The following is a 27,191-nucleotide window of genomic DNA, read 5'->3' as shown; positions in this document are numbered from 1 at the left end:
ATGAAGTATCATACATTAGGTGAATAGGTAACAAACTTGTTTTGGAAACATGGACATAGGAAGGCTGGGTCCTGAGCTCAGAATAATTCGTGTCTCTACTATACAAATTCATTGCAGCATACATGACCATTGCATATTCCTCCTACTAAATATGCATGCACAGGCCTAACACCCTTTAAGAGCACACTAACAATGATTCCCTTTACCTTGACTAGCCTGAAAAAAAGACAATTACATCAAAAATATTAAAACAGACCAGCTTGAAATGAGTTTATTCTTGTCTGTAGTTACAAAAAGTTATCTCCAAATGGCCATGAGATTATCTGTGATCCTGTCTCCTTACTTTGCTTTTGGGGGAGGATATAGATAACTAGACATCTTTTGCTCTTAGAAGGGGCCTTCATGCTCCGTGAGATTATGTTTGTCCCTTCTATTCAACTCTAGTAAGATACCTCGAATTTGAAATATTCTAGGATACTCTTTAAAACAAATGTACAGGCAGTCTTTGGGCTACATCAGACACGACGTACAACGTTCATGGTTTTGTCACCATCTCTCATTTATTAAGAAGAAAAAAAAAAGTTCGTCATTTCTACATATGTGCTTTGTTTTTTATTATTTATTTACCACAAGTAAAGGTCAGGAATTGTTATCCTTCTCTGTCACTTCATTACTGGTATGTGCTCCATGTGAGTGACATAGGTGCCTATGCAGTAGGTGGATTCAGACTGATGATAAAAATCATGCTGTAGGACAGACAGATCTCCGACGTAACCCAAGGACCTACTGTATAGTTTTACTCCATTTAAACCTAATCTCTTGACAGAACAGTCATGCTCAGCAAATCCAAGAATACGATCATGTCTATCCAGCGCCCTAACCTTGCTAGGGTATCCAGTGCCCCTACTGTCAGCAGAGGATAGAATCACAAACTTTTCTCCTTTCCTCATTTCTCAGGAAACCACTCCCAGCAGCATTAAAACGGTGCCTGTAGCCTTGCCTGTGCTAAAGTGCTAGTACAAGGATGTTTGGAGGTATGGTGGGGGGAATCTGGGAAGAAGGCCAGACTCTGTAGCTACTCAGAACATAAGGAAGAAGTGCTTCTAACTGGCAAGACGGTGTCTGTTTCCTGCCAGGATTCTTCTGTCATTCTACTCTGAAAGTGATCCTATAAACTCTCCCCAAGGAGCTGTTTCCATCTGTACACACAAAAAGAGCTAAGGTCCTTTGAAGAACAGACATGGCGACTTTTTACATGGGGGTAAGGCTTAACATCAGTCTGGCAATGTGCTAGTCAACTATGGTGTGACTGAAGACAGGTTGAGTGGAGAAACTCTGCGTGTAGGAGTATTGTTAGCAGACAGTGATGCCGGTAGGAAAAAGGGTGCAGGCATCTCAGTGGAAGGAGTCTCTCCTTGGTTCCGAAGCTGCAAGATTTGCCGGAGCAAGGCCTTACCTTCTTCCCGGGTCTGAAACAAAGTCAGGCATCTATTTCAAAATATGTTCAAGGATGTTCTCAAAAACAGGTTCTAAAATACTCATGTTTAAGTTTCACAAATCAAGATAGCCTTTTCACTTACCTTATTATCCACTTTCTACTCCCAAATCATGGTAAAGATTATATGTTTGACCCCAAATCCAAACTCAATAACTGATACTCACATCATTGAATGCACAACACTTCTGGGCACAAGTTGAAGCTTCATCCCACAGCTTGCACTTAAAATAGTATTGGGCCAGATAGCGGAAAGCTGTGCTCTCCTCCAAGTGTTCCACTATTTCCTAGATAAGGAAAGCAGAGATGACTAAGGTGATAATAAATAAAATCAGCAACCCAGTCTTCATGTCCAGGACACATACCCCACAAGTATAGATATCTTGGATATATTTGATGTAACATTGAGCAGCCTGTTCTGACTCAGTCAACTGTTCATGAAGCCTACAAAAGAAATTGGTCTTTAAGTACAAATCAGATCTCAAAGCTAAATAATGATAAATAGTAAAAGCACATTATTAAAACCAAAAAAAAAATGACAACACAAAGACAATTACAAATTTTTACATAAATAGCACACTGGATCCAGAATAGTATTAGTGTCAGAAGCAAGGTTATTTTTATCCAATTTAGTATCATTATTCTGCTACTGGTAATGGAGGGAAAGTTAGCAAATACATAAGCTGAGTAACACACTTTTGCAGAAACTTTGTTAATATCCTGAGATTTTAAAAAAGATAATTCAGATTTTTTTCTAATAAGCCAGAAAAGAACTGGCATGAATAAAATAAAATTGTATTTAAGAAACTCTTTGCCTAGTTCTTATTAGGAGAGCAGTACTTTGTTTTCCTAGACTGCTGACATAAAATTTTCATTTCATTTCTTTCAATTTATTCTTGGTCCCTTGCCTAATAGGAAAGCAATTCCCACTTTAAAGAGAAGTGTTAGTCTCTCAAGTCAAATGGCAAAATTCTTAGATCACTATTCATACACCCTGCTACATCCCCATATTCATGTAGAATGATGGATAAAAGGCTCACCCACCATACCAGAGGAGCCAACAGAAATATCAATAGCATTTTATTACTCTCACTCACTTTGCAAGTTTCACCAGAGCCATTTTCTCCACATCTCCCACGGCGTAAGCTCTCCAGTAACACTGTCAAAAAAATAAACTTGTCACTCTGACCATTGCTCAGGTGCCATGACTAATCACACAAAGGCTCAAGTCCTGCAAGCCTCCCAGAACTTCGGATTTGCAAGATGCAGGCATTTACTAAATCATAGGTCCAGGCTACATAATGACATTTCCACAGATAATGTCACCCAAGCTTTGCTTTTTAGCCTATTATGTATTCTGACTTCCACATGTAGAGATACCAGAATGAAGAAAAGTTAGAGAGCACAGATAGCCCCACCCTTCATCCAAGCAGCAGATTCCCACTCAATTCTCAAGAACTCAATCTCATACCTTTTTGGCTTCCACAAGTTGATTGAGTTTCTCATAACATTCTCCTAAAGCAACCAGCATACGAGAATCATTGGGCCTGAGACAAAATAGTAATAGTGTGAAAAAGTCTTATAGATAACTAAATTCCACCACCACCACTGTAGTGATCCCCCCTTATTCGAGGTTTCACTTTCCACAGTCAACTGCAGTCTGAAAATATCACATGGAAAATTCCAGAAATAAACAGTTCTTAAGTTTTAAATTGCACACCATTCTGAGTAGCATGATGAAATCTCACACCATCTTGCTCCTTCCCATCCAGGACATGAATGATCCCTTTGGCCAGTATATCCACACTCTATATACTACCCACTAGTTAGTCACTCAGTGGCCATCAAAAGAGAAAGAAGTGTCAGCACTCCCCAAAACAAACACATTGTCAAGTGGCCAGACTTACCGAAGCTGATGGGCCCGTCTATAATAATAAAGGCAATAAAATGGCATCTTAAGGATTTCATAGGTCTGCCCGAGGCCATACCAGGCTCTGTAGTCCCGCTTATTAACCTCAATGGCATGTCTAAGAAATGGAAGAGAGACTGGTAAGACAGCAGAATCAAAGTTAGCAAGTTGCAGGCTCAGAAAAGGCTCCTAACATCACAGCAATCTGCTCTACCAAACCCCACAACTAGGAGCTCACCTGTAAGCCTGAATAGCAGCAGATGTGTTCTTCATTTCCATGTACTCATGTCCCATTAGTGTCCAGGCCCCAAGATACCGAGGATTCAATTTCAAAGCTCTTTGGAAATATAAGGCTGCTTTCTCATGCTGAGAACGCAAACTATAATAATTGCCTGATTGAAAAACAAAAAATATGAATAATTAGAAAGGTAAAAATAGAAGTTTACGGCCTAGCCTGTTTTGTTCAGTGGATAGAGCATCAGAACTAAAGGTTCATGGGTTCGATTCTGGATCCCTGGCCCAGTCAAGTCCACTGGGGGAAGCAACCAATCAATGTGCTTTTCTCACGTCGATCTTTGTCTTTCACATCTCTCTGTCTTTCCCCCTCCCTTCCACTCTCTCTAAAAATCAAAAGAAAAACATCCTCAGGTGAGGATTAACAAAAAATTAAATAAAAAATAAAAGTCCACTAAAATAAGCATCATTCCACATGAAACCATAACTCCTTCCCCCAAATCCCTTGCAGACAGCCGAACTGTACATAAGAGAAATATCATTGCTCCCTAGGGAAATATATATATCAAATAAATATATATAGAATATATATATATATATATATCATTTATCACACATTCTGGTTTTAAAAGTGTTCCCTAACATTGCAAGTTTTTCTTCATTTTATTTTATCTTATATAGCAATTATACATATATTTTGTTAAAGGGTAAGACATTTTTAAAGTAAGCTTTATATTTTGGTTTTCCAACTATATTGCTAGGGCACCTCAGGGGTGAAAAAGGTAGAGCTCTGAGCTCTGCTCTTCCTCAGGAATCAAGCAGTTATATTATCGCTAGAGGCCCAGTGCATGAAATTCGTTCACAGGATAGGGGGAGGTCCCCCTCAGCCCAGCCTGCACCCTCTCCAATCCAGGAACCCTTGGGGGATGTCCAACTGCTGGTTTAGGCTCGATCCCAGAGATTGGGCCTAAACCTGCAGTCAGTCATACCTCTCACAATCCTGGACTGCTGGCTCCTAATCACTTACCTGCCTGCCTTCCTGATTGCCCCCAACTGCCCCCACTGCCGACCTGGTTGCCCCTCACAGCCCCCCCATTAGCCTGGTCACCCAATGCAGCCTGCTGTTCAATCATTTGGTCGTCCCTTACTAATCCCCCCTTGCCAGCCTGGTTGCTCCATGCAGCCTGCTGTTCAGTCGTTTGGTCGCCCTTCATTAACCCTCCTACTGATGAAAGAGAATCATTGATCAGCTGCCTTCTGCATACCCCCTTACTGGGAATTGAACTTGCAACCCCCAGGGAATGTGCCCTGAATGGAAACTGAATCGTGACCTCCTGGCTCATAGGCTCAACCACTGCACCACACTGCCCCACACTGCCCCGGCCCTATGTACTCTGCTAGCATCCTATGTTTACCTCAATCATAACACTCAGCCCATTGTATTGTAACTGTTTTCTTATTGGACTTCCTAAATAGGCAATTAGGGTAGATAATGCAATACAAAGCACAGTGCCTGGCACTCTGAGTAGAAGATGCTTGAAGATGTTTTCTGAATAAACTGAAGTTCCATCCTCACTTAATGGACTTTATACTTTATTCATAATGTTCTATATTGAGAAGATCATTCGTTCCTACTCTTACTTAGGTTTTTAAAGGACTTATTACATAACCATGCCAGACTACAACTTTCTCAAGGACTGGAAATATTCACTGAATAATTGATGAATTTAAATTCTATCAGTTTAGAGTGTCGGCCTGCGGACTGAAAGGTCCCAGGTTCGATTCCTGTCAAGGGCATGTATCTTGGTTGCTGATCGATGTTTCTCTCTTATCGATGTTTCTAACTATCTATCCCTCTCTCTTCCTCTCTGTAAAAAAATCAATAAAATATATATTTTAAAAAAATTCTATCAGTTTATTAACAACATCCTGATCTAGAAAGGTACAAATGCATGATCTTGATGCAATGTCACCAAAGACCCAGAGATAGGTATGTCCCTTTCATCTCCAGGAAACATAGACTTCCAACCACAACCAATCAAGCTCACTTTTACCCAGGAGTGGCCATTCATATTTTTATGTCAGCTGATCAGGCTATACTAGTGTGGCCAAGTACATAGGACCATGGTTCATAACCAGAGATGATTCTGACCCAAGAAGTTATTTGACAATACCTGCAAATATTTTTTTAAATACATTTTTATTTATTTCAGAGAGGAATGGAGAGGGAGAATGATAGAAACATCAATACAGAGAATCATTGATCGGGCTGCCTCCTGCACGCTTCCTATTGGGGATTGAGCCCACAACCCCAGGCATGTGCCCTTGACCAGAATCGAACCAGGGACCTTCAGTCTGCAGACCTACACTATATCCACTGTGCCAAACTGTGTAGGGCACCTGCAAGTATTTTTTATCAGCACAACTAGGGGGAAGGAGCAGTGTGTAGATGCTAAGGATACTACTAATACCCTACACTGCATAGGACAGCCCTCCACAAAAAAATAGTTACCCTAAAATGTCATTAATGCCAAGATTGAGACACCCCAATACATAGAAACAGGCACTCTCATATCTTTTCATAGGATTGCAAATTCTTTCAAATTTTTCTTTTTAAGAAAAGGAGAGAGAGAGAGAGAGAGAGAGAGAGAGAGAGAGAGAGAGAGAGAGAGAGAGAGAGAGAGAGCATCAACCAGTTGCCTCCTGTATACCCCCAACCAGGGTTAGAGCCCGCAACCAGGGCGTGTGCCCTGACTGGGAATCCAACCAGCAACCTCTTGATGCACGGGATGACACCCAACCAACTGAGCCTCACCAGCTAAGGCCTTCCAAACTTTTTAGTAGTACTAAAGTTTAAACTATATATATAACGTTTGATCCAGTCTTTTACTGCTTATTATACAAAAATAATTGCATTAACATGCAAAAACAAATGTACACATACAAAAATGATTCCTAAAGCAATTTTTATATTAAAATGATGGCACATCTATATAATATTAGATCACAATAAAAATAATAAAAATCTAGACCCCAAAAAAGAAAAAGATATATTAAGTTTAAAAAAGGAAGTTACAAAGCAATGTGTATAATGGCATATTTTTTACAAACTGTACACACACTTGCACACACACATTTTTAGTATTCACACAGAAAAATATTCTGGAGTCATGTTCTCTAAACAATCTTGGGGATGGGGTTATAGCGAGCTTTCACATTCTATTGTACATAATTTTGTTACTTTTGACACTTTTATATTGTTGTTATTTTTATACTTATATTATTTACAATAAAGGTAAATCTTAAAAGAAAAAGAATAATGACTCTTACCAATTACACAGCAAGTTTCTACACGATATTTATCAATCTCACAGAGGTTGTGAGCCAGATAACTCAACTCAGATTTCATGCTCTGGAAGAAAAGAAAAAGACAGTCTAAGCATGAAAAATGAACCTCTTATTTTTCTTGTAGTTAATGCAACTGGATAACAATCCAACCCAGATGAAAGCACAAATGAGCTTAATGAAGTCCCAGTTAAGGAAGCAGCTCACCCTGACATAAAGAAGGTTGGAGAATGTATCCATATTCTCAATCCTATAAGGGTCTTGTTTCCTTAGCTCATTAAAAATAGAGAGGGCTTTATCAATATCTGCAGAAAAAACATAGTTCAGAAAACAACACAATGATACTTTCAGGTTTTGAAGAATTTCATTGTCCTTATTCACTTACCTCTGATATTGTGATAGGCAACCGCAATTTGGGAAACAATATAAGAGCTCTTAGAAAAGCCCACATCAATGAGATTCTGATACTTTTGCAGGGCCTCCTCTATCAACTGCAATTCTGTGTATATATGAGCCAGAAAAAACTCTTTCATCCAGGTGTCTGGCAAAGACAGGAACTTCAGCTGGCAGCAGGAAAGAGAGGAACACATTTAATATATTTTGACCTCTCCCAAAAGAACATCAAGGAACTATTATATTTTTATTGTCTAAAGCAGCGATTTTCAACCAGTGTGCCACAAGAGGCACAGTGCTGTGCTGAAAGAATTTTAAAACATGCAACACCTGACTATTTAGTCAGGGGTCACTGACCCCTTTTCCCTTACACTGTCAAATAAAAAAAGTGACAAGAGTTAACACAACAGTACCCGCCTGGAATGAATGACCCAAAATTATACTTTTTTTTTTTCTGTCAGATTGACAAAAACTGTATTTTTTTTAGTGTTCCACAGAATTTTAGTAATTAGTTTACATGTGCCATTAGATGAAAAAGCTTGAAAATCACTATCTAAAGATGTTTATCATGGGAAATTTTACTATAGCGCCTAATAATGGACACAGAGCATTTCAAGTTTAATAGGATTTACAAGCATAGTAGGGAGGAAAGGCACAGTTGGGGAAGGCTTCGAAGAATAGATAGGATTTGAGATATCTTGGAGGGTGGGTATATTTGAATAAAAAAAGGGGAAAGGAGCTTTCTTCCCGGAGTGGCTCGGAGGCTAGCGTGGGGCTCAGCGTGGTCTTTGTTAGCTTCCACCATGGCGTACCGCGGCCAGGGCCAGAAGGTGCAGGTGATGGTGCAGCCCATCAACCTCATCTTCAGATACTTGCAAAATAGATCTCGCATTCAGGTGTGGCTTTATGAGCAAGTGAATATGCGGATAGAAGGCTGTATCATTGGTTTTGATGAGTATATGAACCTCGTATTAGATGATGCAGAAGAGATTCATTCTAAAACAAAGTCAAGGAAACAACTAGGTCGGATCATGCTGAAAGGAGATAATATTACTCTGCTCCAAAGTGTCTCCACCTAGAAATGACTTGAATGCTAAGTGAGGAGTTACTGAGAAACAATATAGTTTGTGTTTATGGTGTCCTTTGTTTGAAGAGTATGTCTTACCCATTTATTCATATTGGCTTACAATAACCTTAAGTAACTACTAGATGACAATAAATGATGTCGAATTGTTTTTGTTAAAAAAAAAAGGGGGGGGGGGAAGGAAGAGAAAAAAATGAACATTCTAGGCAAGGACAACATAAATAAAAGAAAAACGGCTATGATGAATGTGGGTGAAGAGGGAAGCTTTGTGCTCGGATGCAGTGGAAAAATAAGACTGAAATGGTAGGGTGGTTCCTATAGTGCAATAGGAAATGGTATGCAACAGGAAACCACTGAATTTTTATGCAAGAGAATCATGATGACATGGGTGTTTTAAGAATAAATTTGGAAACCATATGCAGGAGGGCTTAGAAATGGGAGTATAAAGATGGGAAAGCTAGAAAGTATATATTACTTATAAGAAATCCAAGTTGGAAATAAACAAGATGTCAAAAGAAGCCAAAAGAAAGAGACAGATACAAGTAGAAACCATGGCCCTAACTGGTTTGGCTCAATGGATAGAGCATTGGCCAGCAGACTCAAGGGTCCCAGGTTCGATTCCAGTCAAGGACATTCCTCTCTGTAAAAAAATCAATAAAATATATATTTTTTTTAATGTTATCATTTCCATTAATTACCGAAGAACAGCAAATAAACTTTATAGACCATATTCTCTAATAATGCCTACTAAAATGATTGCAGTTTATAAACTAATTTCATATATATTATTTCCTTAATTAACAAATCTCTGTATCTTCTCAAAGTTCTATGAGCTGAGCAGAGACTTAAAATGTTTTAAATATGATCCCCTTTAAAAATATATATTTTTTATTGCTTTCAGAGAGAAAGGTAAAGGGAAAGAGAGATAGAAACATCAATGATGAGAGAAAATCATCAATTGGCTGCCTACTGAATACCCCCCAACCGGGGACAGAGCTGCAACCCAAGCATGTGCCTTGATGGGGAATTGAACCATGACCTCCTGGTTCATTCATAGGTGTTAACCACTGGGCCACACTGGCTGGGATAAATATGATCCTTGATATCAGAGGAACCTTTCCTATAACAGCATCTTTGAAATTAAGAAACTGCAACAGTATTTAGTCTATAAAACAAGTTTCAGTAAAACTTGAATGTGAACACATGAATATGAAAGGTATCTTCTATAATAATAAAAGCGTTATATGATAATTAGACTAGACGGCCGAAAGACCTGAACGTCATTCCAGACAAAGCTGCTGTGGCAGGGACTGAGGCAGAGGTGGTTAGGGACGATCAGGCAGGCAGGCGAGCAGTTAGGAGCCAGCAGTCCTGGATTGCGAGAGGGATGCCTGACTGCCAGTTTAGGCTCAATCCCGCTGGGATCCCTATGGAATCAGGCCTAGGCCTAAACCAGTATCAGACATCCCCTGAGGGGTCCCGGATTGCGAGAGGGTGCAGGCCAGGCTGAGGGACATCTCCCCCCCCCATGCCAGCCCCGAGCACGAATTTCGTGCAACAAGCCTCTAGTCTATAATAAGGGTAATATGTTAATTAGACCAGACGACCTTCGAAACAAGCTGAGGCTACGAGGGAAGCCCGGGTCCCAAGTCCCGGGTGCCCGCTGGCAGCCAGAGGGAAGCCTATGTCCCAGGTGCCAGAGGGAAGCCAGTGCTGGCAGCTGGAGGAAGGAAGGCCTACTCTTGCACGAATTTTGTGCATCGGGCCTCTAGTCCTAATATAACTGGATGCAAATCAAACAGCAACTACCAAACAAGAGCTAGACATTTGTCTTTCAAATGAAGACCTGAAGACTGAAATCCCAACTGTGAAAGAGACCAGAGAAGGAGCAAAGAGCTATCTATATAATCAAACGTCTCTCCTCCCACCCCATTACTACAAAATTATATAAAACTTGAAGCACACACTTTTTCACATAGCTCATCTTTTTAAAAAAATTTTTAGTGATTTCTCAGAGGAAGGGAGAGATAGAGAAATAGAAACATCAATGATGAGAGAGAATCATTGACTGATTGCCTCCTGCATGCTCCCCACTAGGGATCAAGCCCATAACCTGGGCATGTGCCTTTGGTGAGAATCAAACCCTGGACCCTTCAATCACAGGCGACACACTAACCTCTGAGAAAACCTGCTAGGGCACATAACTCATCTTAACTTACCATCTCTTTGTCTGTAATCAAGTTACAGAGTTCTAGCCAGGCTCCCCAATGCAAAGGCAAAACGTGGGTAGCCTCCACAAATACATCAATGGCCTCTTTCACCAAGTCCAGTTTTCGAAGCACAACACCATACCTAGAAAAGAAGGAAACCAGCACAGAAGGTAATGCTCTATAACAGCTCTCTTCTACTCAGGAGAATGTTGTACAAAGTTCCAACTTACTCTAACACTTACAGATAAAGGCCAAAACCATCAAGTTCCCGAGCTTGGTGCTTTTTGCTGAGCTCCACTCTCAGTTCTCTAAGAGCCTCATTTTTTACTTGTCCTTTTTCCAGAGGGCCTAGAAAACAAACAAAGTCTCTAAGAGAAAACTGCTGGTCTTCATTTTATAGACCTGACATTTCTTTTGGCATCCAACAGCTACACCTGAAACTTCCAGCAAGCACTCACAAGTGGTCAATATCTTATATAATCCCCCCCCCCCCAAAAAAAAAATAACAACTGATAACTGGTCTGCAGTCATATTTTGCTAAGCCCACACAGGTTTTTAAAGTTTTGAATTAGTATCAACATTTAAAAACCTGAATTTCTAGCTTCAGGTTGCAGGCAATGGAATAGAGTCAGAGAAGAAAGCCTTGACAACAGCAGGCCACAAGGCAACCCTCAGCTGGAACTGGGAGACAATCAGCCAGTTGTGCTATCCAATTTCCAATAGCCCTCCTCTGGCCACTTCACACATTTGTACTCCCTGCCTGGCTTCTATAGGCATGTGTGTGTGCAACCCTGCTTTCATCTAAAAGGTAAAAAAAGAAATTCATACCTAGGCTATCAACTGTTTCATCATCCTTCTTCTTTTCTCCAGACTGTAAGAGAAAATCCACACATGGGTCTTTCTACCAATAAATTTTGAACCTGTTCTAACACTAACAGCCTGATTCTACCTAAAGGGCCCCAAACCATCCAAAATGGCAGCTACTATTGGTCACTAATTTTAAGTAACTATTCACAGGCTCCCTCTGGTCAAATCTGGAATAATTTGTGCACCAAATAATTAAGTACTGAAATGAATTATATAAACAATTAAAAATAAAAGAATCCTTAAGTCCATACTAGGTAAATAGATAAATGGACAGGGAAGGAAAGACTCTTGCTTAGAACAGAATGACAAATGAGCAGCAGTAAATGTGGAGAGTGCTAGAGGGGAAAATCATCATTTTGCAACATCATAGTAAAATATACTTCAAGCAAGAATTAACAATGAATTTCCTGACTAATGGATATTTAAGTTGTTGACATTTTGGGGTACTGCAAAAAAATTTCCATGAACAGAGGTATTAACATTGGGCAAGTTACTTAAAGTAGAACTGCTTGGTCATAGTATTTCAAATTAATATAATCTTCCCAAACTGACCTCAAATGGGGGGGTGGGGGGGATCTACTGCCTCGCACCTTTGTCAATATTATCAGATTTTTAAAATATTTTATTTCATAGCATTTTTTTTAACTCTATGACTTCTTTATTATTGTCAAATATTTAAAAAGTACATTCACCAAATAGGCTATTGCTATACTATTTAAAAGGTTTAATTTTTTCCACTTGGTTCAAAGTAGAAATAGCCCTCACCAGGTATCTAGAATACATGTACAGGAAATAGGCTTTCTTGCTATTGCAACCATGCAGGAAATGTGCTGCCCGGTCATACTCTTTAACATCAAAGTAGGCTTTGGCCAGGGTGTAAGCATCCATATCCTGGGCATCTTCCTAGAAGAGACAAATTTTTGTAAATGACTGGGAATAAGATAAAAAAGTTCAAATCCAATTTCAAGATGTAAGAAAAAATAATTTTTCTCTCCTTTTCCTCCTCCCAAAACCATCCTACATAATAAAAGGCTAATATGCAAATCAACTGAACAGTGGAACAACCAGTCGCTATGACTCGCACTGACCACCGAAGGGCAGACGCTACTCCCTGGTGGTTATGTGCTCCCATGGTGGAGCACTGCTCAACCAGAAGCCCTGAGCCGGGCTCATGGCTGGAGAGTGCAGCAGCGGTGGAGGGAGCCTCTCCTGCCTCTGCAGCAGCACTAAGGATGTCCAACTGCCAGACAGCAAGAGGGTACAGGCCAGGCTGAGGGGACCCCCGAGTGCACAAATTTCTGACACTGGACCTCTAGTATGTATAATGAAGTCAAGTCAGATAACTTTCTTTTTCTTCAAAATAAAAAGTTATGGGAGCCCAGCTACAGTGGCTTGGTGGTTAAGCATCAACCTATGAACCAGGAGATCCCAGTTCATTTCCCAGTCAGGGCACACGACCAGGTTGAGGGCTTAATTCTGTAATTCTGGGGGGGAAAGGGGGGGAGAAGCAGGGGGAAGCAGGAGGCAGCCTATCAATGTTTCTCTCACATCATTGATGTTTCTATCTCGCTCGCTCTCTCTCCCTTCCTCTCTGATATTAATAAAAGTACATATTTTTTAAAGTTAGAGGAAAAAATAAAAATTTATAAAATATTAAACCAACACACTCAGAAACATTTATTGTTTCTGTAAATGTAGAAGTTGTATAGGCTTTAGTATTAGAGATCTATATTCAAACTCTAACTCTGATTTTCTGGCTTCATGACATCAAAGTTACTTAGCTTCTCTGAGTATTCACTTCTTCATCAGTAAATGGAGCCAATAATTTAGATTTGACATGAAGAAAAAGGTGAGAAAGTTATAGAAAATGTTTGGCATTGCCGAAACCGGTTTGGCTCAGTGGATAGAGCATCGGTCTGTGGACTCAAGGGCCCCAGGTTTGATTCCAGTCAAGGGCATGTACATTGGTTGCGGGCATATCCCCTAAAGGGGATGTGCAGGAGGCAGCTGTTCAATGTTTCTCTCTCATCGATGTTTCTAGCTCTCTATCCCTCTCCCTTCCTCTCTGTATAGAATTAATAAAATATATTTTTTTAAAGGAAAATAAAATGTTTGGCATTAATGTTTGGCATTCCCTTCCTTCCCCAGGCTTTTAAATTTCTACATAAATGCAATATGCTGCAATTACTTATACTTTTTGTACTTCAAGAACATTTTGACATGTTAGTATTGCCAAAAAGAAAAAACTACAATACAGCTATAATTCTGTGGAGAAAAAAAATGAAATAATGCATATTTAAGTCAAACGTATAATCCACATCCCAAATTCTAGGGATAAGCTGATTAAAACTTCAATAATTTCATTCTCCTCTTGCTTCTTGCCCCAAATATTACCAGCAAAAAAACAGGAACCAAAACATATTCAGTGTTTTCTTCACTGGATAAACCTGTCTTAAATGTGGCTCTTCAGCTTAGGATTCTGCTGGCTCTTTTCATATCCACTTACAATTTGTTTATTTCTCCCCCTGCTCCTTCTCAACCTGCATTACACCTTTTTAAAAATATGTTTCTATTTATTTTAGAGAGAAAGGTAGAAAGAGAGATGGAAGGAGGGAGAAGAAGAGGGAGAGGGAAAAGGAGAGATCAGCTGCCTCCCACAAGCACCACTGGACCAGGGAATCAAGCCTGTAACCTGGGCATGTACCCACGCGGACTGGGCATCAACCAGAGACCTTTCAGTTCACCGGTGGGCACTCAACCAACTGAACCACACCAGCCAAGGCTGCACTATACCTTTTAGAGTAAAAAATACTCATTGTTTTTAAAGGGGGGTTAGGAATCAAGTAACAAAATGGATTATGATAAAAAGCATTCAGACTACATAGTCTATGTAAACACATGTAGTACTATAGATGACATAAAACATATTCATATCTCATTTAATTCCCTCAACTGTCCCATAAAGTAAATACTATTTTACCCTCTCTCCACAGATGAGGATACTATAGTTCAGGAGGTTAAACTGCCGAAAGTCACCAATGTGGCTGAGATTGGAGCCCAGAGCTGTGTGAATCCAAAACCAGTTTCTCACTGTTGTAAAAACCTTCGATTCTTGCTCTCTTTCTAAACTGGGCTACAAAAGCGAAAAGGCTGAAATCCTAAGCATGGATTTTTTCCCCCCCTTATTCTCTCCAGCTTAAGTAAACGCACTACCATTTAAAACGCCCAGCTCTTTGCCCTAGCCAGCTTGGCTCAGTGGATAGAGCATCAGCCTGTGGACTGAAGGGTCCCAGGTTCAATTCTGGCCAAGGGCACATGCCTGGGTTTTGGGCTCGATTCCCAGGGGGGGGCGTGCAGGAGGCAGCCCATCAATGATTCTCTCGCATTATTGATGTTTCTATTTCTCTCTCCTCCCTTCCTCTCTGAAATCAATAAATAAATATATTTTTGTAAAAAATAAAATAAAATAAAAAATTAAAAAAATAAAATAAAACGCCCAGCTCTTTAAATGATTGAATTCCTTTTTGCAAACATTCCTGCGAAGTAAGCAGTCTGCTCCCTCCATTGACAAGTCCTTCCCTCTGGTTGCAGATGGGGAGCAGTCCTTACCTCTGTCATAGGCGGAGGCGGCTGCAGCTCGACTAGAGGCAACGCCGGGAGGGAGAAGGCCAACTCCGCGGACCTGGAACACCCGCAAACTGAGTCAGCTCCGCAAGCCCCCCAAGGCCAAGGACCCCAAGCCCGGCCCCGTCCCACCCTGACATCTCACCATTTACTACTGTGCAGTAGGCCCCGCTCTCGGGTAAGGCCAGCGATAAGTAGCAGCTGCTTTTTAATTTCCCGCAAATTTGAGAAATCGCCACTAGCTGACAAGATGGGTACCCCCGGAGTGGTCAGGGCCACAGGAACTACAGAGGGGCTCGCGGCCATCTTTCTGCCTCGGCCGCCCCAGCCAATCAGCAGCGATGATGCTAGCTGTGCGCCGGCACCAAACAAGGTTTCCTGTTATTGGTGCGCTCTTGCTCCAGGACAACCAATCATAGATCTCACTTCTTACAACGTCACCAAGAGGCCGGGAAAGAGGAGACCATTACATCTCCGATTGGCCAAGAGCTACCGGGGCGGGAAAATTAGAAGCTGGAAAGCAGGGTGGGGAAAGCCATGATCTCTGGGCGTGGCTGAGAGGAATAAGTGGCCGGGAAAAGTGGACTGGAAAACGGGAGGTGGGAATAGGAGCGAGAAAGTGGGCAGAAGAGAGAATGCCCTGCACCTTTGGGATGATGTCATTGGACTACAGATAAAAAGAGTGTCTTTTGTGAGCGGATCCTGTTGCCACTGATTAACCAAAGTGATGCATGTGTCTAACGAATCCTTTCAGAACAACTTACATCTTTGCAACCACCCCCATGATGAATAAAATCCATTGCCGAACTCCGGGGTGACATGCTGCTGGTTGTTTAGACTCTATGCCCCAAGTCCGACCTTTTTTGCATTAGTCGAGCTGCAGCTGCCTCCGTCTGTTACAGAGGCAAGGACTACTTACTCCCCATTAACCCAAAACGTAGTGAACTGTCACTAGAGAGGAGCAGACTGCGGGAATGTTTGTAAAAGGAATTCAAGCATTTAATGAGCTGGGCTGTTTTAAGCGATTTTAAGTGTGGTTGTGTTGTGATCCCTGCTCTGGCCAACAGATGGAGCCATTCCCTCCCTCTCCACACTTCCAACCGCTTAAGCAGAAAAGCGGTTGCTTAAACGCCATGTGCTCCACAGATGCGAGGACTGCGGCCATCACAACACTGGAGGCCAAAGAAGGGCGAGGACTGACTGACAGGAAGAATTTATTACAAATAAACCCAGTGAGGACTTAAGAAGAACCCGTTTCCCAGTAGGGTTTTGGCATTCTTAACATTTTGAACTGGTTCTTTGTTGGGGAAGGGGGAGGGCTGTCCTGAACCATTGTAAGACGTTTAGTATCCCTGGACTCTACCCATTAGATATTAGTAGCATGCTCCTCCCCTAAACTGTGACAACTGAAAATGTCTCAGACATTGCCAAATGTCTGGGGAAGGAGGGGCAAAATCATCCCTATTTGAGAACCACTAGTTGGGGCCAGTAATGGTGTTGGGGCAGTGGTCTATAGAGACTGGGGGATGAACTCTGAGGGCCACCTGCCCTGAAAGCTCAATTTCCAATGCTTGGTAGTTGTGGGAAGAGCCTTAAAACAAGGAAACTAGCCGGCCTCACCTGATGAGTAGGAAAGGCTAAGAGGGTCACAAAGAAAAGGGGAGAGAGCAAAAGTGAATTTGAAACACACATTCTTTTTAAAAATATATATTTTATTGATTTTTTTTTTTTTTTTTTTTTTTTTTTACAGAAGTGAAGGGAGAGGGATAGAGAGCTAGAAACATCGATGAGAGAGATACATCGACCAGCTGCCTCCTGCACACCCCCCACCGGGGATGTGCCCACAACCAATGTACATGCCCTTGACCAGAATCAAACCTGGGACTTTTCAGTCCACAGACCGACGCTCTATCCATTGAGCCAAACCGGTTTCAGCTGAAACATACATTCTTAAGATGGTTCTATGAGGTGGGGTTATTCATATACATAAATATAGAGGCCTGGTGCATAAAATTCAAGCATGGGTAGGGTCCCTAGGCCTGGCAGATCTGTGGGGTGACCGGCAGGGCGATGGGGGGTGCCCCCCCCCCATATCTCCCTGGCACCCACCTTGGCTGGCCTGGGGCCTGTGAGCTGGTAAAAGCTCCTGTGTTGAGCATCTGCTCCCTGGTGATCCGTGCACATCATAGCAGCTGGTCATTCCACCAGTCATTCCATCTATCAGTTGATTTGCATACTAGACTTTTATTATACAGGACTAGTTAAAAGCCCAGCTACCCTTAAGGCAGAACGACCAGTCACTATGACACGCACTGACCACCAGGGGGCAGATGCTCAACATAGGAGCTGGTGGTCAGTGTGCTCCCACAGTGTGAGAGCACTGCTCAGCTCAGCTGGAAGCCCAGTTCACAGCTGGCAAGCACCGCAGCGGTGGCAGGTGGCAGTGGTGGGAGCCTCTCCCGCCTCCGCAGCAGTGCTAAGGAGCAGCCAGCCAAGCAAGGAGCAAGCAGGCAGGCGGTAAGGATCGAGGGGTCCCAGATTGCGAGAGGGATGTCTGACTGCCAGTGTAGGCCCTTATGCTAGGATGTGGGTGGAATTAAAAAGTTGAAAATACAGATGGACATTAACCTGCCTCCCCACAGTTTAAGAAAGGTTGAGTCATAGTCTTCTGGGATGAAGAATATGAAGATGACAGGCAGCCTGAGCACTGGGGGGGAAATGTATTTTTAATAGCTGCGATGACCATTTAAGCTATTATGGCCCCATCTTTACTGATCTAAGCTCATACTTAAGTGGAAATTTACTTGAAAAGCCCTTTCTTTGCATAATGGAAAGGCAGGCTTGTCCACTCCCATCTCCCCAAGGTAATAGCCCCAGGATGTAATGGGAGACCTCCCTACCAGTTCTGCTCATCAGGGGCTTGCAGCCTAGGTACTCCCCCTTCTCAGTGTCCTTCATCCCTATTACTCAACAAGTCCCCCTAAGGATGCCTCACCTCCAAGGTCATCGTTGAGAACTGTTAGGAAGAAGGAGAATTGATCAGGCTGACATCATTGTGTGGCTCAGCCTCTTTATCTCAGGAAGATGTTCCAGAAGGACTTCCACTGCAGGGGCAACAGGCTGAGCCTCATTGCAGCAGGCTTCCCATTGGGTAGGCAAAAATGGTGACTTCCCCCAGGATGGCCACAGGACCCCACACCAGGCTACCCATGGTTCCAAGCAGGGTGTGGCTCCATCCTTACCCAACAACTGCTTTCCTGCACTGCTCTGGGCCCTACCAAAGGGGGGCAGAGGAGGAGGTAATATTTTTTAACTACTAAAGTGAACATTCACTTAGAATAATAAAAGAAGTCATAACAAATTACACAGTTAAGAAAACTGACAAATAGGACAAGCATTACAAACTAGGGGAGGGAGACACCATATATTTTTATTAATTAACTGCCTGACATATCTAAATAATACACTTTCCCCCTATGTTTTACGCTACAAGCTGCTGCTTCTTTTTTTTTTTTTTTTTTTTTTTTTTTTTTACAGAGAGGAAGAGAGAGGGATAGAGAGTTAGGAACATCAATGAGAGAGAATCATCGATCAGCTGCCTCTTGCACACCCTCACTGGGGATGTGCCCGCAACCAAGGTACATGCCCTTGACCAGAATCGAACCTGGGACCCTTCAGTCCGCAGGCCAATGCTCTATCCACTGAGCCAAACCAGTTTCAGCTGCTTCTTTTTTAATTGAATACTTTCACTTTACTAACCTTGACACACAAGAGCCTCCTTTTGTTTTGTATTGTTTTGTTTTATAATTGATTTTAGAGAAAGGAAGGGAGACAGACAGACAGAGACAGGAGAAACATCCATTGGCTGCCTCTTACTCAAGCCCAATGCGGAATCAAACCCGCCACCTTTTGGCATATGAGACAACGCTCCAACAAACAGCCACATCGGCCTTTTGCTTTCCTCGTACTTGAATTTTGGTTGAGGTACAAGATGCATACAATAAAATTGGAAAAGCACACTGATCTTAAGTGTACACTTCAATGGTTTTGTTATATATGCACATACTCATATAACAACCACCCAGATCAAGACATACATATGTTTTATCTGCAGTTGGGAATACATGAATGTGAACAGGTGACCTAATTTTTTATAGGTTATTTTTTAACATTTATTTATTTTTTTTAAGAAAAAAATTTTTAAATATCTTTTATTGATTTTTTACAGAGAGGAAGAGAGAGAGATAGAGAGCTAGAAACATCGATGAGAGAGAAACATTGACCAGTTGCCTCTTGCACACCCCCTACTGGGGATGTGCCCACAACCAAGGTACGTGCCCTTGACCGGAATTGAACCCAGGACCTTTCAGTTCACAGACCTACGCTCTACCATTGAGCCAAACTGGTTTCGGCTAACATTTATTTTTGAAAGTATTACAGATGTCCTCCACTTCCCCCCCACTTTGCCCTACCCCAGGCCTTCCCCAAACCATTGTCTTTGTTCATTGGTTAATCACTTCCGATCCCACTCCCCCACTTTCCCCACTGAGATCTGTCATTCTGTTCCATGCATTCTACCCAAACATTTTTTTAAAATAAACATAAGGTGACCTAATTTTTTATTTTATGGTGGGTTGGTGCCCCTAAGTCCTGTGTTCTACAAGGGTGAACTATAGAACATTTCCGACAGGTGTTTACTCTTCACCCAGTTTTATTACTAACAATACCATTTTTTAAACATTAATTTGGGTCCAGGTATTAGGCTAAGTGTTTTATGTTCATGCTGTCATTTGATCCTTGCAACAAATTACTACTATCAACTCCATCTTACAAGGAAAGAAACTGAAGCTTTGAGAATTTTAATGCCTTGCTAACGGTCACCCAAAGAAGCAGGTGCAGCATGGCACTTGAACCAAGGTCTACCAGACTTCAAGGCCCACGTGCCTACCCACTGCCATAGCGGGGGCTCCTACTGGCACCACTTCAAAGTAACAGAGTGTTTCCCCATTTTTGTTTTATTTTGCTTATGTTCTCCCCCTTTAAAACCGGGATGAAATGATCTCCATCTTCAATATAGCCCCTCCTGCAGCCCCAGTGCCTGATTCCTGCCCCCTGAGGAAGACATAAGAGGACCCCACACCAGCCCATGTTTCTGGAAGCCACTGTGGCCTTCTGGTGGGCTCGTGGTTAGAGAAAACAGCAGAGTTCACACTCTTGCCCAGGAGTCATGAGAGTGGAAAGTTTAGACCTGCTCAAGCCTGAGAGTGCTCTTTATTTGGATTCAGAGTATGAAAGTCTTCATTTGGAGTCAGGCAGTCTTTGGTTCAAATCCTGCTTCAACCACTTCCTAGCCAAGTGACCATGAGCAATTTATCTCTTAGAATGAGAGTTCCCTCAACTGGAATAGGAGGATATGAAGAAAAGCTTGCTCACCGAAACCGGTTTGGCTCAGTGGGTAGAGCTTGGGTCTGCGAACTCAAGGGTCCCATGTTTGATTCCGGTCAAGGACATGTACTTTGGTTGCAAGCACATCCCCAGTAGGGGGTGTGCAAGAGGCAGCTGATCAATGATTCTCTCTCATCGATGTTTCTAACTCTCTATCCCTCTCTTTTCCTCTCTGTAAAAAATCAACAAAATATATATTTTAAAAAGAAAGAAAGAAAGAAAAAGAAAGAAAGGAAGGAAGGAAGGAAGGAAGGAAGGAAGGAAGGAAGGAAGGAACAAAGAAAAGCTTGCTCATAGGGTGTGTTTTAAAAAAAAATGTTTTTATTTCTTTTTTTAATATATTTTATTAATTTTTTACAGAGAAGAAGGGAGAGGGATAGAAAGCTAGAAACATCAATGAGAGAGTTACATCGACAAGCTGCTTCCTGCACATCCCCCACCAGGGATGTGCCCACAACCAAAGTACTTGCCCTTGACTGAAATCAAACATGGGACCCTTGAGTTCGCAGACCCACGCTCTATCCACTGAGCCAAACTGGTTTCGGTTGTTTTTATTTCTTTTAGAGAGAGAAACATTGATCAGTTGACAACCGGAAACCTGGGTATGTACCCTGACTGGGAATCCAACCGGCAACCTTTCTGTGCATGGAAGGACACTCAACTAAGCCACACCAGGTAGTTGAGTTGTTTTTTGGATGAGATGAGATCATGCTATGTACATAGTAAGTATCATACACCAAGATGTTTGCTCTTCCAACAGGCACAGGGGCCAGTGTCCTTGTACACTTGCCAGATGACCACTGGGTTCAGGTCAGGAAAGAATCAACCACAATCAATTTGGGGTTGGTGGCAAATAAAGATGAGGGAGAGGAAGGAAGTCAGGAAGATGAAAGATCGGGGCAGAGAGACTGAAGTGTAAGCCAGGAGTCCATAGCTGGCACCTCAGTCTCCAGATTGAGTCTCTGCTGGGGCATCATGTCTGGTGAGGATTTAAGCATCTCAGACAGCTCACAGCTTGCATCTGCCTACTTGGAGGCACCACTCGTTATTGGAGTCTACTAAAACCCTCTTTCTTTTTACCCCCCTACTCTGCCCTCCAAGCGGAGGCTGGTCCCAAGCTGACCCATCTGGTAAACACGTCTCCTCGTTACCGACCTCATACTGAGGTGGCATGGCTCAGTCCATGCCAGGAGACACACAGAGACATGTATCCCATCCACTCCTCCAACCCTACCCGCCCCCGTTCCCCCAACCCCCCCTCCCCCAGGCTTCAGCAAGAAAAACTACATCTTCTCTCCTACCTCTCTAACTTGAGGAGGCTGGCAAGAGGCTAAATTCACTCCTTTCCAAACTGACCCAAGAAAAATCATTAGGCTCATTTATTGAGCCACCCTGGGAGTGAGGGTGGAGATGTGCAGTGAGTACATGCGAACTGCTATGCCTAGTTTTCTCAACAACCCTGAGAGAGAAGTGTTATTTCCTCCTTTTCATATGTGAGGAAACCGAGGCTCTGAGAAGTTGACAGCCATAACACCACACCAGTATGTGGCCAAGGCAGAATCCAAATCCAGGTTTACATCTAAAACCTTAGTTGTTTTAACTAGTACCTTTCCATTTAAATTAGCCTTTAAAAAAAAAAAAACATTTTTTTTATTGATTTTTTACAGAGAAACATCAATCAGCTGCCTCCTGCACACCCCCCACCGGGGATGTGCCGGCAACCGAGGTACATGCCCTTGACCGGAATCGAACCCGGGTCCCTTCAGTCCGCAGGCCAACGCCCTTTCCACTGAGCCAAACTGGTTTTGGCTAAATTAGCCTTTTTTATAGTAAATGCTAATGTTCCAAACTCACAAAGAAACGAAGGCTCACAGAAATTTAGCGATTTACCTGCAATCATGCAATTATTCCTTTCCTCATTAAGTCTGCTATTTCCCACATCCCTGTGGACTGCTCTCCTAGAGACTGTCATTTGTTGCTTCAGGTTGGAGCTGATTGGCTAAGAGTCCAGCCTCCCTGTTTGCTCTCATGGTGCCTAGTGTGTGCCTGGCTCTTGGACTCCAAGCATAGTCAGTGCTTGCTAACTGAAACGAATTCCAAAAGGCTGCCAGAGTCTCTCTGAAGCCCCTGCCTCTGAGGGTCCCTCGGGCCCAGGAAGTGTGATGACCTCAGATTGGGCCAAAGGCAATAACCCAGAGCTTCAGGCATCCAGCCCCAGGCAGCAGTCAGAGGACCCAGAGTAAATGGGATTTAATCCCATAATGGAATGTGACTCAGATAAGGCTTTTATCAATCCTAACAGGGCTGTGAGCCTGGGGGAGGGAGGAGGCTTCCCAGAGTCATAGAGGGATGCTTTGCACTGTCCTGGGGCTGCCCAAATGTCTCCAAAGGCCTGGCCCCTCTGGGCAGTGGTCGGCAAACTCATTAGTCAACAGAGCCAAATAACAACAGTACAACTATTGAAATTTCTTTTGAGAGCCAAATTTTTTAAACTTAAACTTCTTCTAATGCCACTTCTTCAGAATAGACTCGCCCAGGCCGTGGTATTTTGTGGAAGAGCCACACTCAAGGGGCCAAAGAGCCGCATGTGGCTCCCCAGCCGCAGTTTGCCGACCACTGGCCTAGGGCAAGCATGTCAAACTAGAGGCGGATGGGCTGCATGTGGCCTGCGGGCTGCGAATTTAGCATGCTTGGCCTAGGGAAAAGTGGAGATATCAAGGGACACTCTGAGGTACTTGACTCAAATTTTCATGACCAAGCAAACAGGGGGGAAATCCATATGCTCAGGCACAGAGCATATTAAAATTCTTAATAACACTTAAAATTATAACAAGAATAATAAGAAGTATTTACTAGGCACTGTACTAAGCATTTAAATGCATTCTCATTAAGCCCTCACAAAATGTCTGCAGCAGGTACCATTAAGATCCTTATTACAGAACTGGAAATCAGGAAGTTGCCTGCCAAAGGTCTCACAGTTGCTAAAAGGGAAGAGCTGGAATTTACACCTCAATCATCGTGATTCAATGCTCTCTGGCCTCTCCAGGGCAATGATTGCCCATCCACGCTCACTCTTCCTCACACACTTCTCACCACCACCCCCTCCTCACCCCCCGGAATCTTTGTTTGCCAACACCCCATTTGCTTCCCTTCTTCCTGGAATAATTCCAGGAAGCTTTATGTAACCACAAACTGCAGCCTCCCCCCATTTCTTGGAAAGGAAAGAAATAAAGGATAAAGCAAGGTGAGCTGACCAATCAGGAGCAAAGGGGCTATACAACCCCACCTACCAAGCCCTGGGGGCAAGCCACACCAAAGGCAAAGTGAAGTCTGGCCTACGGCCAACCACTTTCCTTCCCCCCCCCCCCCCCAACCCCAGCACCAACCTTCCCAACCTCACTTCTCATTTTTTCTAGATCAACTTTACTTTTTATGCCCCTACCCCATTAGTCTTGTTCTTCCAAGAAACTAAGTACCCACAGTTAGCAATAGACTACGGATTTACCTCCCTCGCCAGAGAGGAACACATACAATGCAATATTAATAGTCATACCAGCTAACACTGAACATTACTATATGCCAGACACTTTTCTTTCATTCTGAACTGGAAACTGCAAACAGAACAAGCAGTAGCTTTCATGTCACTTACAATGAGACTAATTCAAACAAGGGGAGGGATTCAGAATAAGCACCCCCAAGATGTGCGTGCCTCCATGGTGTGCCGGTTATTTGAGCTAAAGGTAATCAAGACTCTACTGGCTCAAGAGAAACTTTCCCTGCTTAACGGTCTAGAACAGCATTTTTCAACCGCTGCTCCTGCCGCGAGATGTTGCCTGGTGTGCCGTAGGTGCAGACAAGACAAAAATTTTATAATTCTTCACTATTTTGTTTACTTAATATTTCATAATAAAGTAATTATAAAATACTTTCTTTGTGTTTATTTGATTCCTATTCAAGAGAATTACTTTATATATAGTCAATATAGGCACAGAGTTAAATTTTTTAACATTTTCTAATGGTGGTGTGCCTCGTGATTTTTTTTATGAAACAAGTGTGCCTTTGCCCAAAAAAGGTTGAAAAACACTGGTCTAGAAGAATTTAAATTAGGAGCTTGGCCTGCGATAAGAGTTAAAATCAGAAATAATTCTTTACCTATCTAGATGACAGGGCAAACTACTAATTACTGCACACATGTCCTCCCTGCACCCTGCACTTACCTTGTGAAGCCCCTCATCCCTGGCTCAGAGAGGAAGGGGGAAGAGAGAGAGAGAAAAAGAAACATCAATGTGAGAGAAAAACATCACCGTCAGCTGCCCCCTGCACATGCCCCAGGGATTAAACCCAAAACCCAGGTAGGTGCACTGACTGTTACGAAGCGAGTTCTCAAGAAATGGACCACCGGAGCCAATTTGATTAAGCATGCTAGAATTTATTACAGATTCGAATCTGGACTCAAACCTTGGCTGACGCAGCAGCCGGTAAACACCCAGGTAAGAGCCCTGATGGAGGGGCAGTCCCTCCAGAGCGCTCACACAAAAACACAGACAAACACACACCTACCGCGGCCAGTCAGGCTCTTCGGAATGGGGGTCCCTCATGGTCCTGGCTGGGGATTCCAGTCATGATCCCCAAGGACCACCAGGGAGCCGAGTCCGATGCAATAAACAAAAGAGCCATCTCTATGCTAGCATGGGCCCTGTCCCACTCATGCCGGCAGCATGGCGGAAGAGAGCGAATATCGCCCAGTCCAGGAGTTTTATTCAGGTAGGTGATGTCACTGCCTCGGCTAACCCTGATTGGCCCCTCAGGACTAAATTCTAAAGACTGGGGATGGCCTGCAGGGTTGGTTCCCAGTCACACTCTGCTTGACATTGGATGTGGCCCTATCTTGCCCATAATACAAAAGCAGAACTAAAGGTTATCTACAGTTTCTACCCCTGAAGCTACTGAGTCAGTGGGAGTCAATCTCCTGTAACTACCCTATTGTTTAAGCAAGCAATCGAAGGTAGAAGTCAGATAGCAAGGTTAAAATTCAAACAGCAGTTTTTACCCAAGTATGAGTGCTACCATATTTCACTGACCAGGAATTGAACCCATGACCTTCTGTTGCAAAGAACGATGTTCCAACCAACCAAACCACACTGGCCATGGCAGAAGGTCTTATATACCCATGCTCCTTTCTGTCTCTGAACCTCTCCCCTATGTGGTGTCTCTGACTCTCTCAGGTATAAATGGTTCCCATATATATGTGTGTATTAAATTTGGCTATTTTCTCTTGTTAATCTGTCTCATTTTTTTTTATTTTTTATTAAAGCAGCAAGAAGAACCTTAAGGATAGAGGAAGTTTCTCCTCTCCCCCTCTCCCCGCCCCGTCCCCACATACACACACACACAATACATGATATTCCACTAGCTTTTCTATGTACTAGACCCAGTACTCAGGAGACAGAAGAGCATGGGGCCAAAGAATGTAGACACTAGACTCAGGCCAACTCACATCTGGGGTCAGCTCCATTGCTGACAAGCTAGTTCTGAGTCTCAGGTTCTTCATCTATAAAATGTATATAATAATATATATAAAATATTGTGCCAGGACAGGACAGTCAAGGGTTCGGTGAATCTGAGGGGGTGGGGGTGGGGGGCGAGGCGAAGGATTAAAGAAAAGACAGAGAAAGATAATAAGCTGGGGCTTGGTGGATCTCCTATGCCTGGCTGAGGCCACAGAGAGAGGTCCAGCCAGAAAGGTGAGGCTTTATTTTATAGTTAGAGAAAAACAGGGTAGTAGTCAACATAGTTACAATGTTCTTAGGAGTTTCACTTATTTTGTCAGCACTTGCTGCACCTCCCACAGCACATTAGCTACCTAGGAAAGATCTAGGGAACGTCACAATGTTAAGCTTAATTACGCTAAGAGGGCTGTGCCCTCTAAGCTGGGACTTGTTTGTGGCTTTGCCAACAGGTCAGTCCAAGGCTTAACCCTATAGCCGCTCCCTATAAAATCTTTATTTATTTCAGAGAGAAAGGGAGAGGGAGAGATAGAAACATCAATGAATTTTTTTTTTTAATGGCATTACTAGTTCTGGTGTCTGCATGATTCACTACAATTTCTTGGTCCTACTTCCAGTAGACTGAGAATAGGAATCAGATTTGTCCAACTTATATTGAATGTTCACTTCTGGTCCCCATGTGGCCAAGGGGACAGGATCACATGGTACACAGTTGTTATCCAGGTCTAGCTTTTGGGTAGGGACTGTGAGTAGGAACAATTCCTGAAGAACCGGGGCATGGAATGACAAAGCAAAGCATGTATATTCATTAGTTTTGCCCTGGCCAGGGTGCTCAGTTTGTTAGAGTGCCGTCCTGATATATCGAGGTTCAATCCCCCGTCAGGGCATATACCAGAATCAACTAATGAATACATAAATAAGTGGAACAACAATTTGATGTTTCTCTCTCTCCTTTCCTCTCATTCTTTCTCTCTCTAAAATCAATCAAGCAGCCCTAGCCAGTTCGCTCAGTGGATAGAGCGCCGGCCTGCAGACTGAAAGGTTTCAGGTTTGATTCCAGTCAAGGGCATATACCTTG

At 42.8% G+C, this 27,191-nt stretch overlaps 2 protein-coding genes across 3 annotated transcripts; one reads left to right on the top strand and one right to left on the bottom strand.

Moving 5' to 3' along the window:
- Positions 1-243: 243 nt before the first annotated feature.
- CDC23 (cell division cycle 23) lies at positions 244-15,502 on the bottom strand. 2 transcript variants are annotated; one of them, XM_036423329.2, is made up of 16 exons: positions 15,307-15,502; positions 15,147-15,219; positions 12,303-12,440; positions 11,499-11,541; positions 10,913-11,018; positions 10,680-10,812; positions 7,369-7,546; positions 7,191-7,288; positions 6,969-7,050; positions 3,643-3,796; positions 3,403-3,522; positions 2,967-3,042; positions 2,593-2,654; positions 1,861-1,939; positions 1,663-1,782; positions 244-1,469 (listed from the first exon to the last, which is right to left on the bottom strand). In XM_036423329.2, exons 1-16 carry the CDS (start codon positions 15,465-15,467, stop codon positions 1,299-1,301), a joined length of 1,794 nt encoding a protein of 597 aa, XP_036279222.1. In that variant the 5' UTR covers positions 15,468-15,502; the 3' UTR covers positions 244-1,298. The 2 variants fall into 2 exon arrangements, with proteins under 2 accessions (XP_036279222.1, XP_036279223.1); XM_036423330.2 differs by lacking the exon at positions 15,147-15,219 and having other exon boundaries at positions 15,307-15,446.
- On the top strand, positions 8,165-8,619 carry LOC118710712 (small nuclear ribonucleoprotein E-like). Its single transcript, XM_036423337.2, has one exon. The coding sequence runs from the start codon at positions 8,180-8,182 to the stop codon at positions 8,453-8,455; it is 276 nt and encodes a 91-aa protein (XP_036279230.1). The 5' UTR covers positions 8,165-8,179; the 3' UTR covers positions 8,456-8,619.
- Positions 15,503-27,191: the final 11,689 nt, after the last annotated feature.

The sequence above is a fragment of the Pipistrellus kuhlii genome, unplaced genomic scaffold, assembly GCF_014108245.1.
Source record: "Pipistrellus kuhlii isolate mPipKuh1 unplaced genomic scaffold, mPipKuh1.p scaffold_m20_p_8, whole genome shotgun sequence".
NCBI classification, from domain to species: domain Eukaryota; kingdom Metazoa; phylum Chordata; class Mammalia; order Chiroptera; family Vespertilionidae; genus Pipistrellus; species Pipistrellus kuhlii.
The sequence above is the reverse complement of the archived record's forward strand: the minus strand, read 5'-3'. Positions and strand labels throughout refer to the sequence as shown.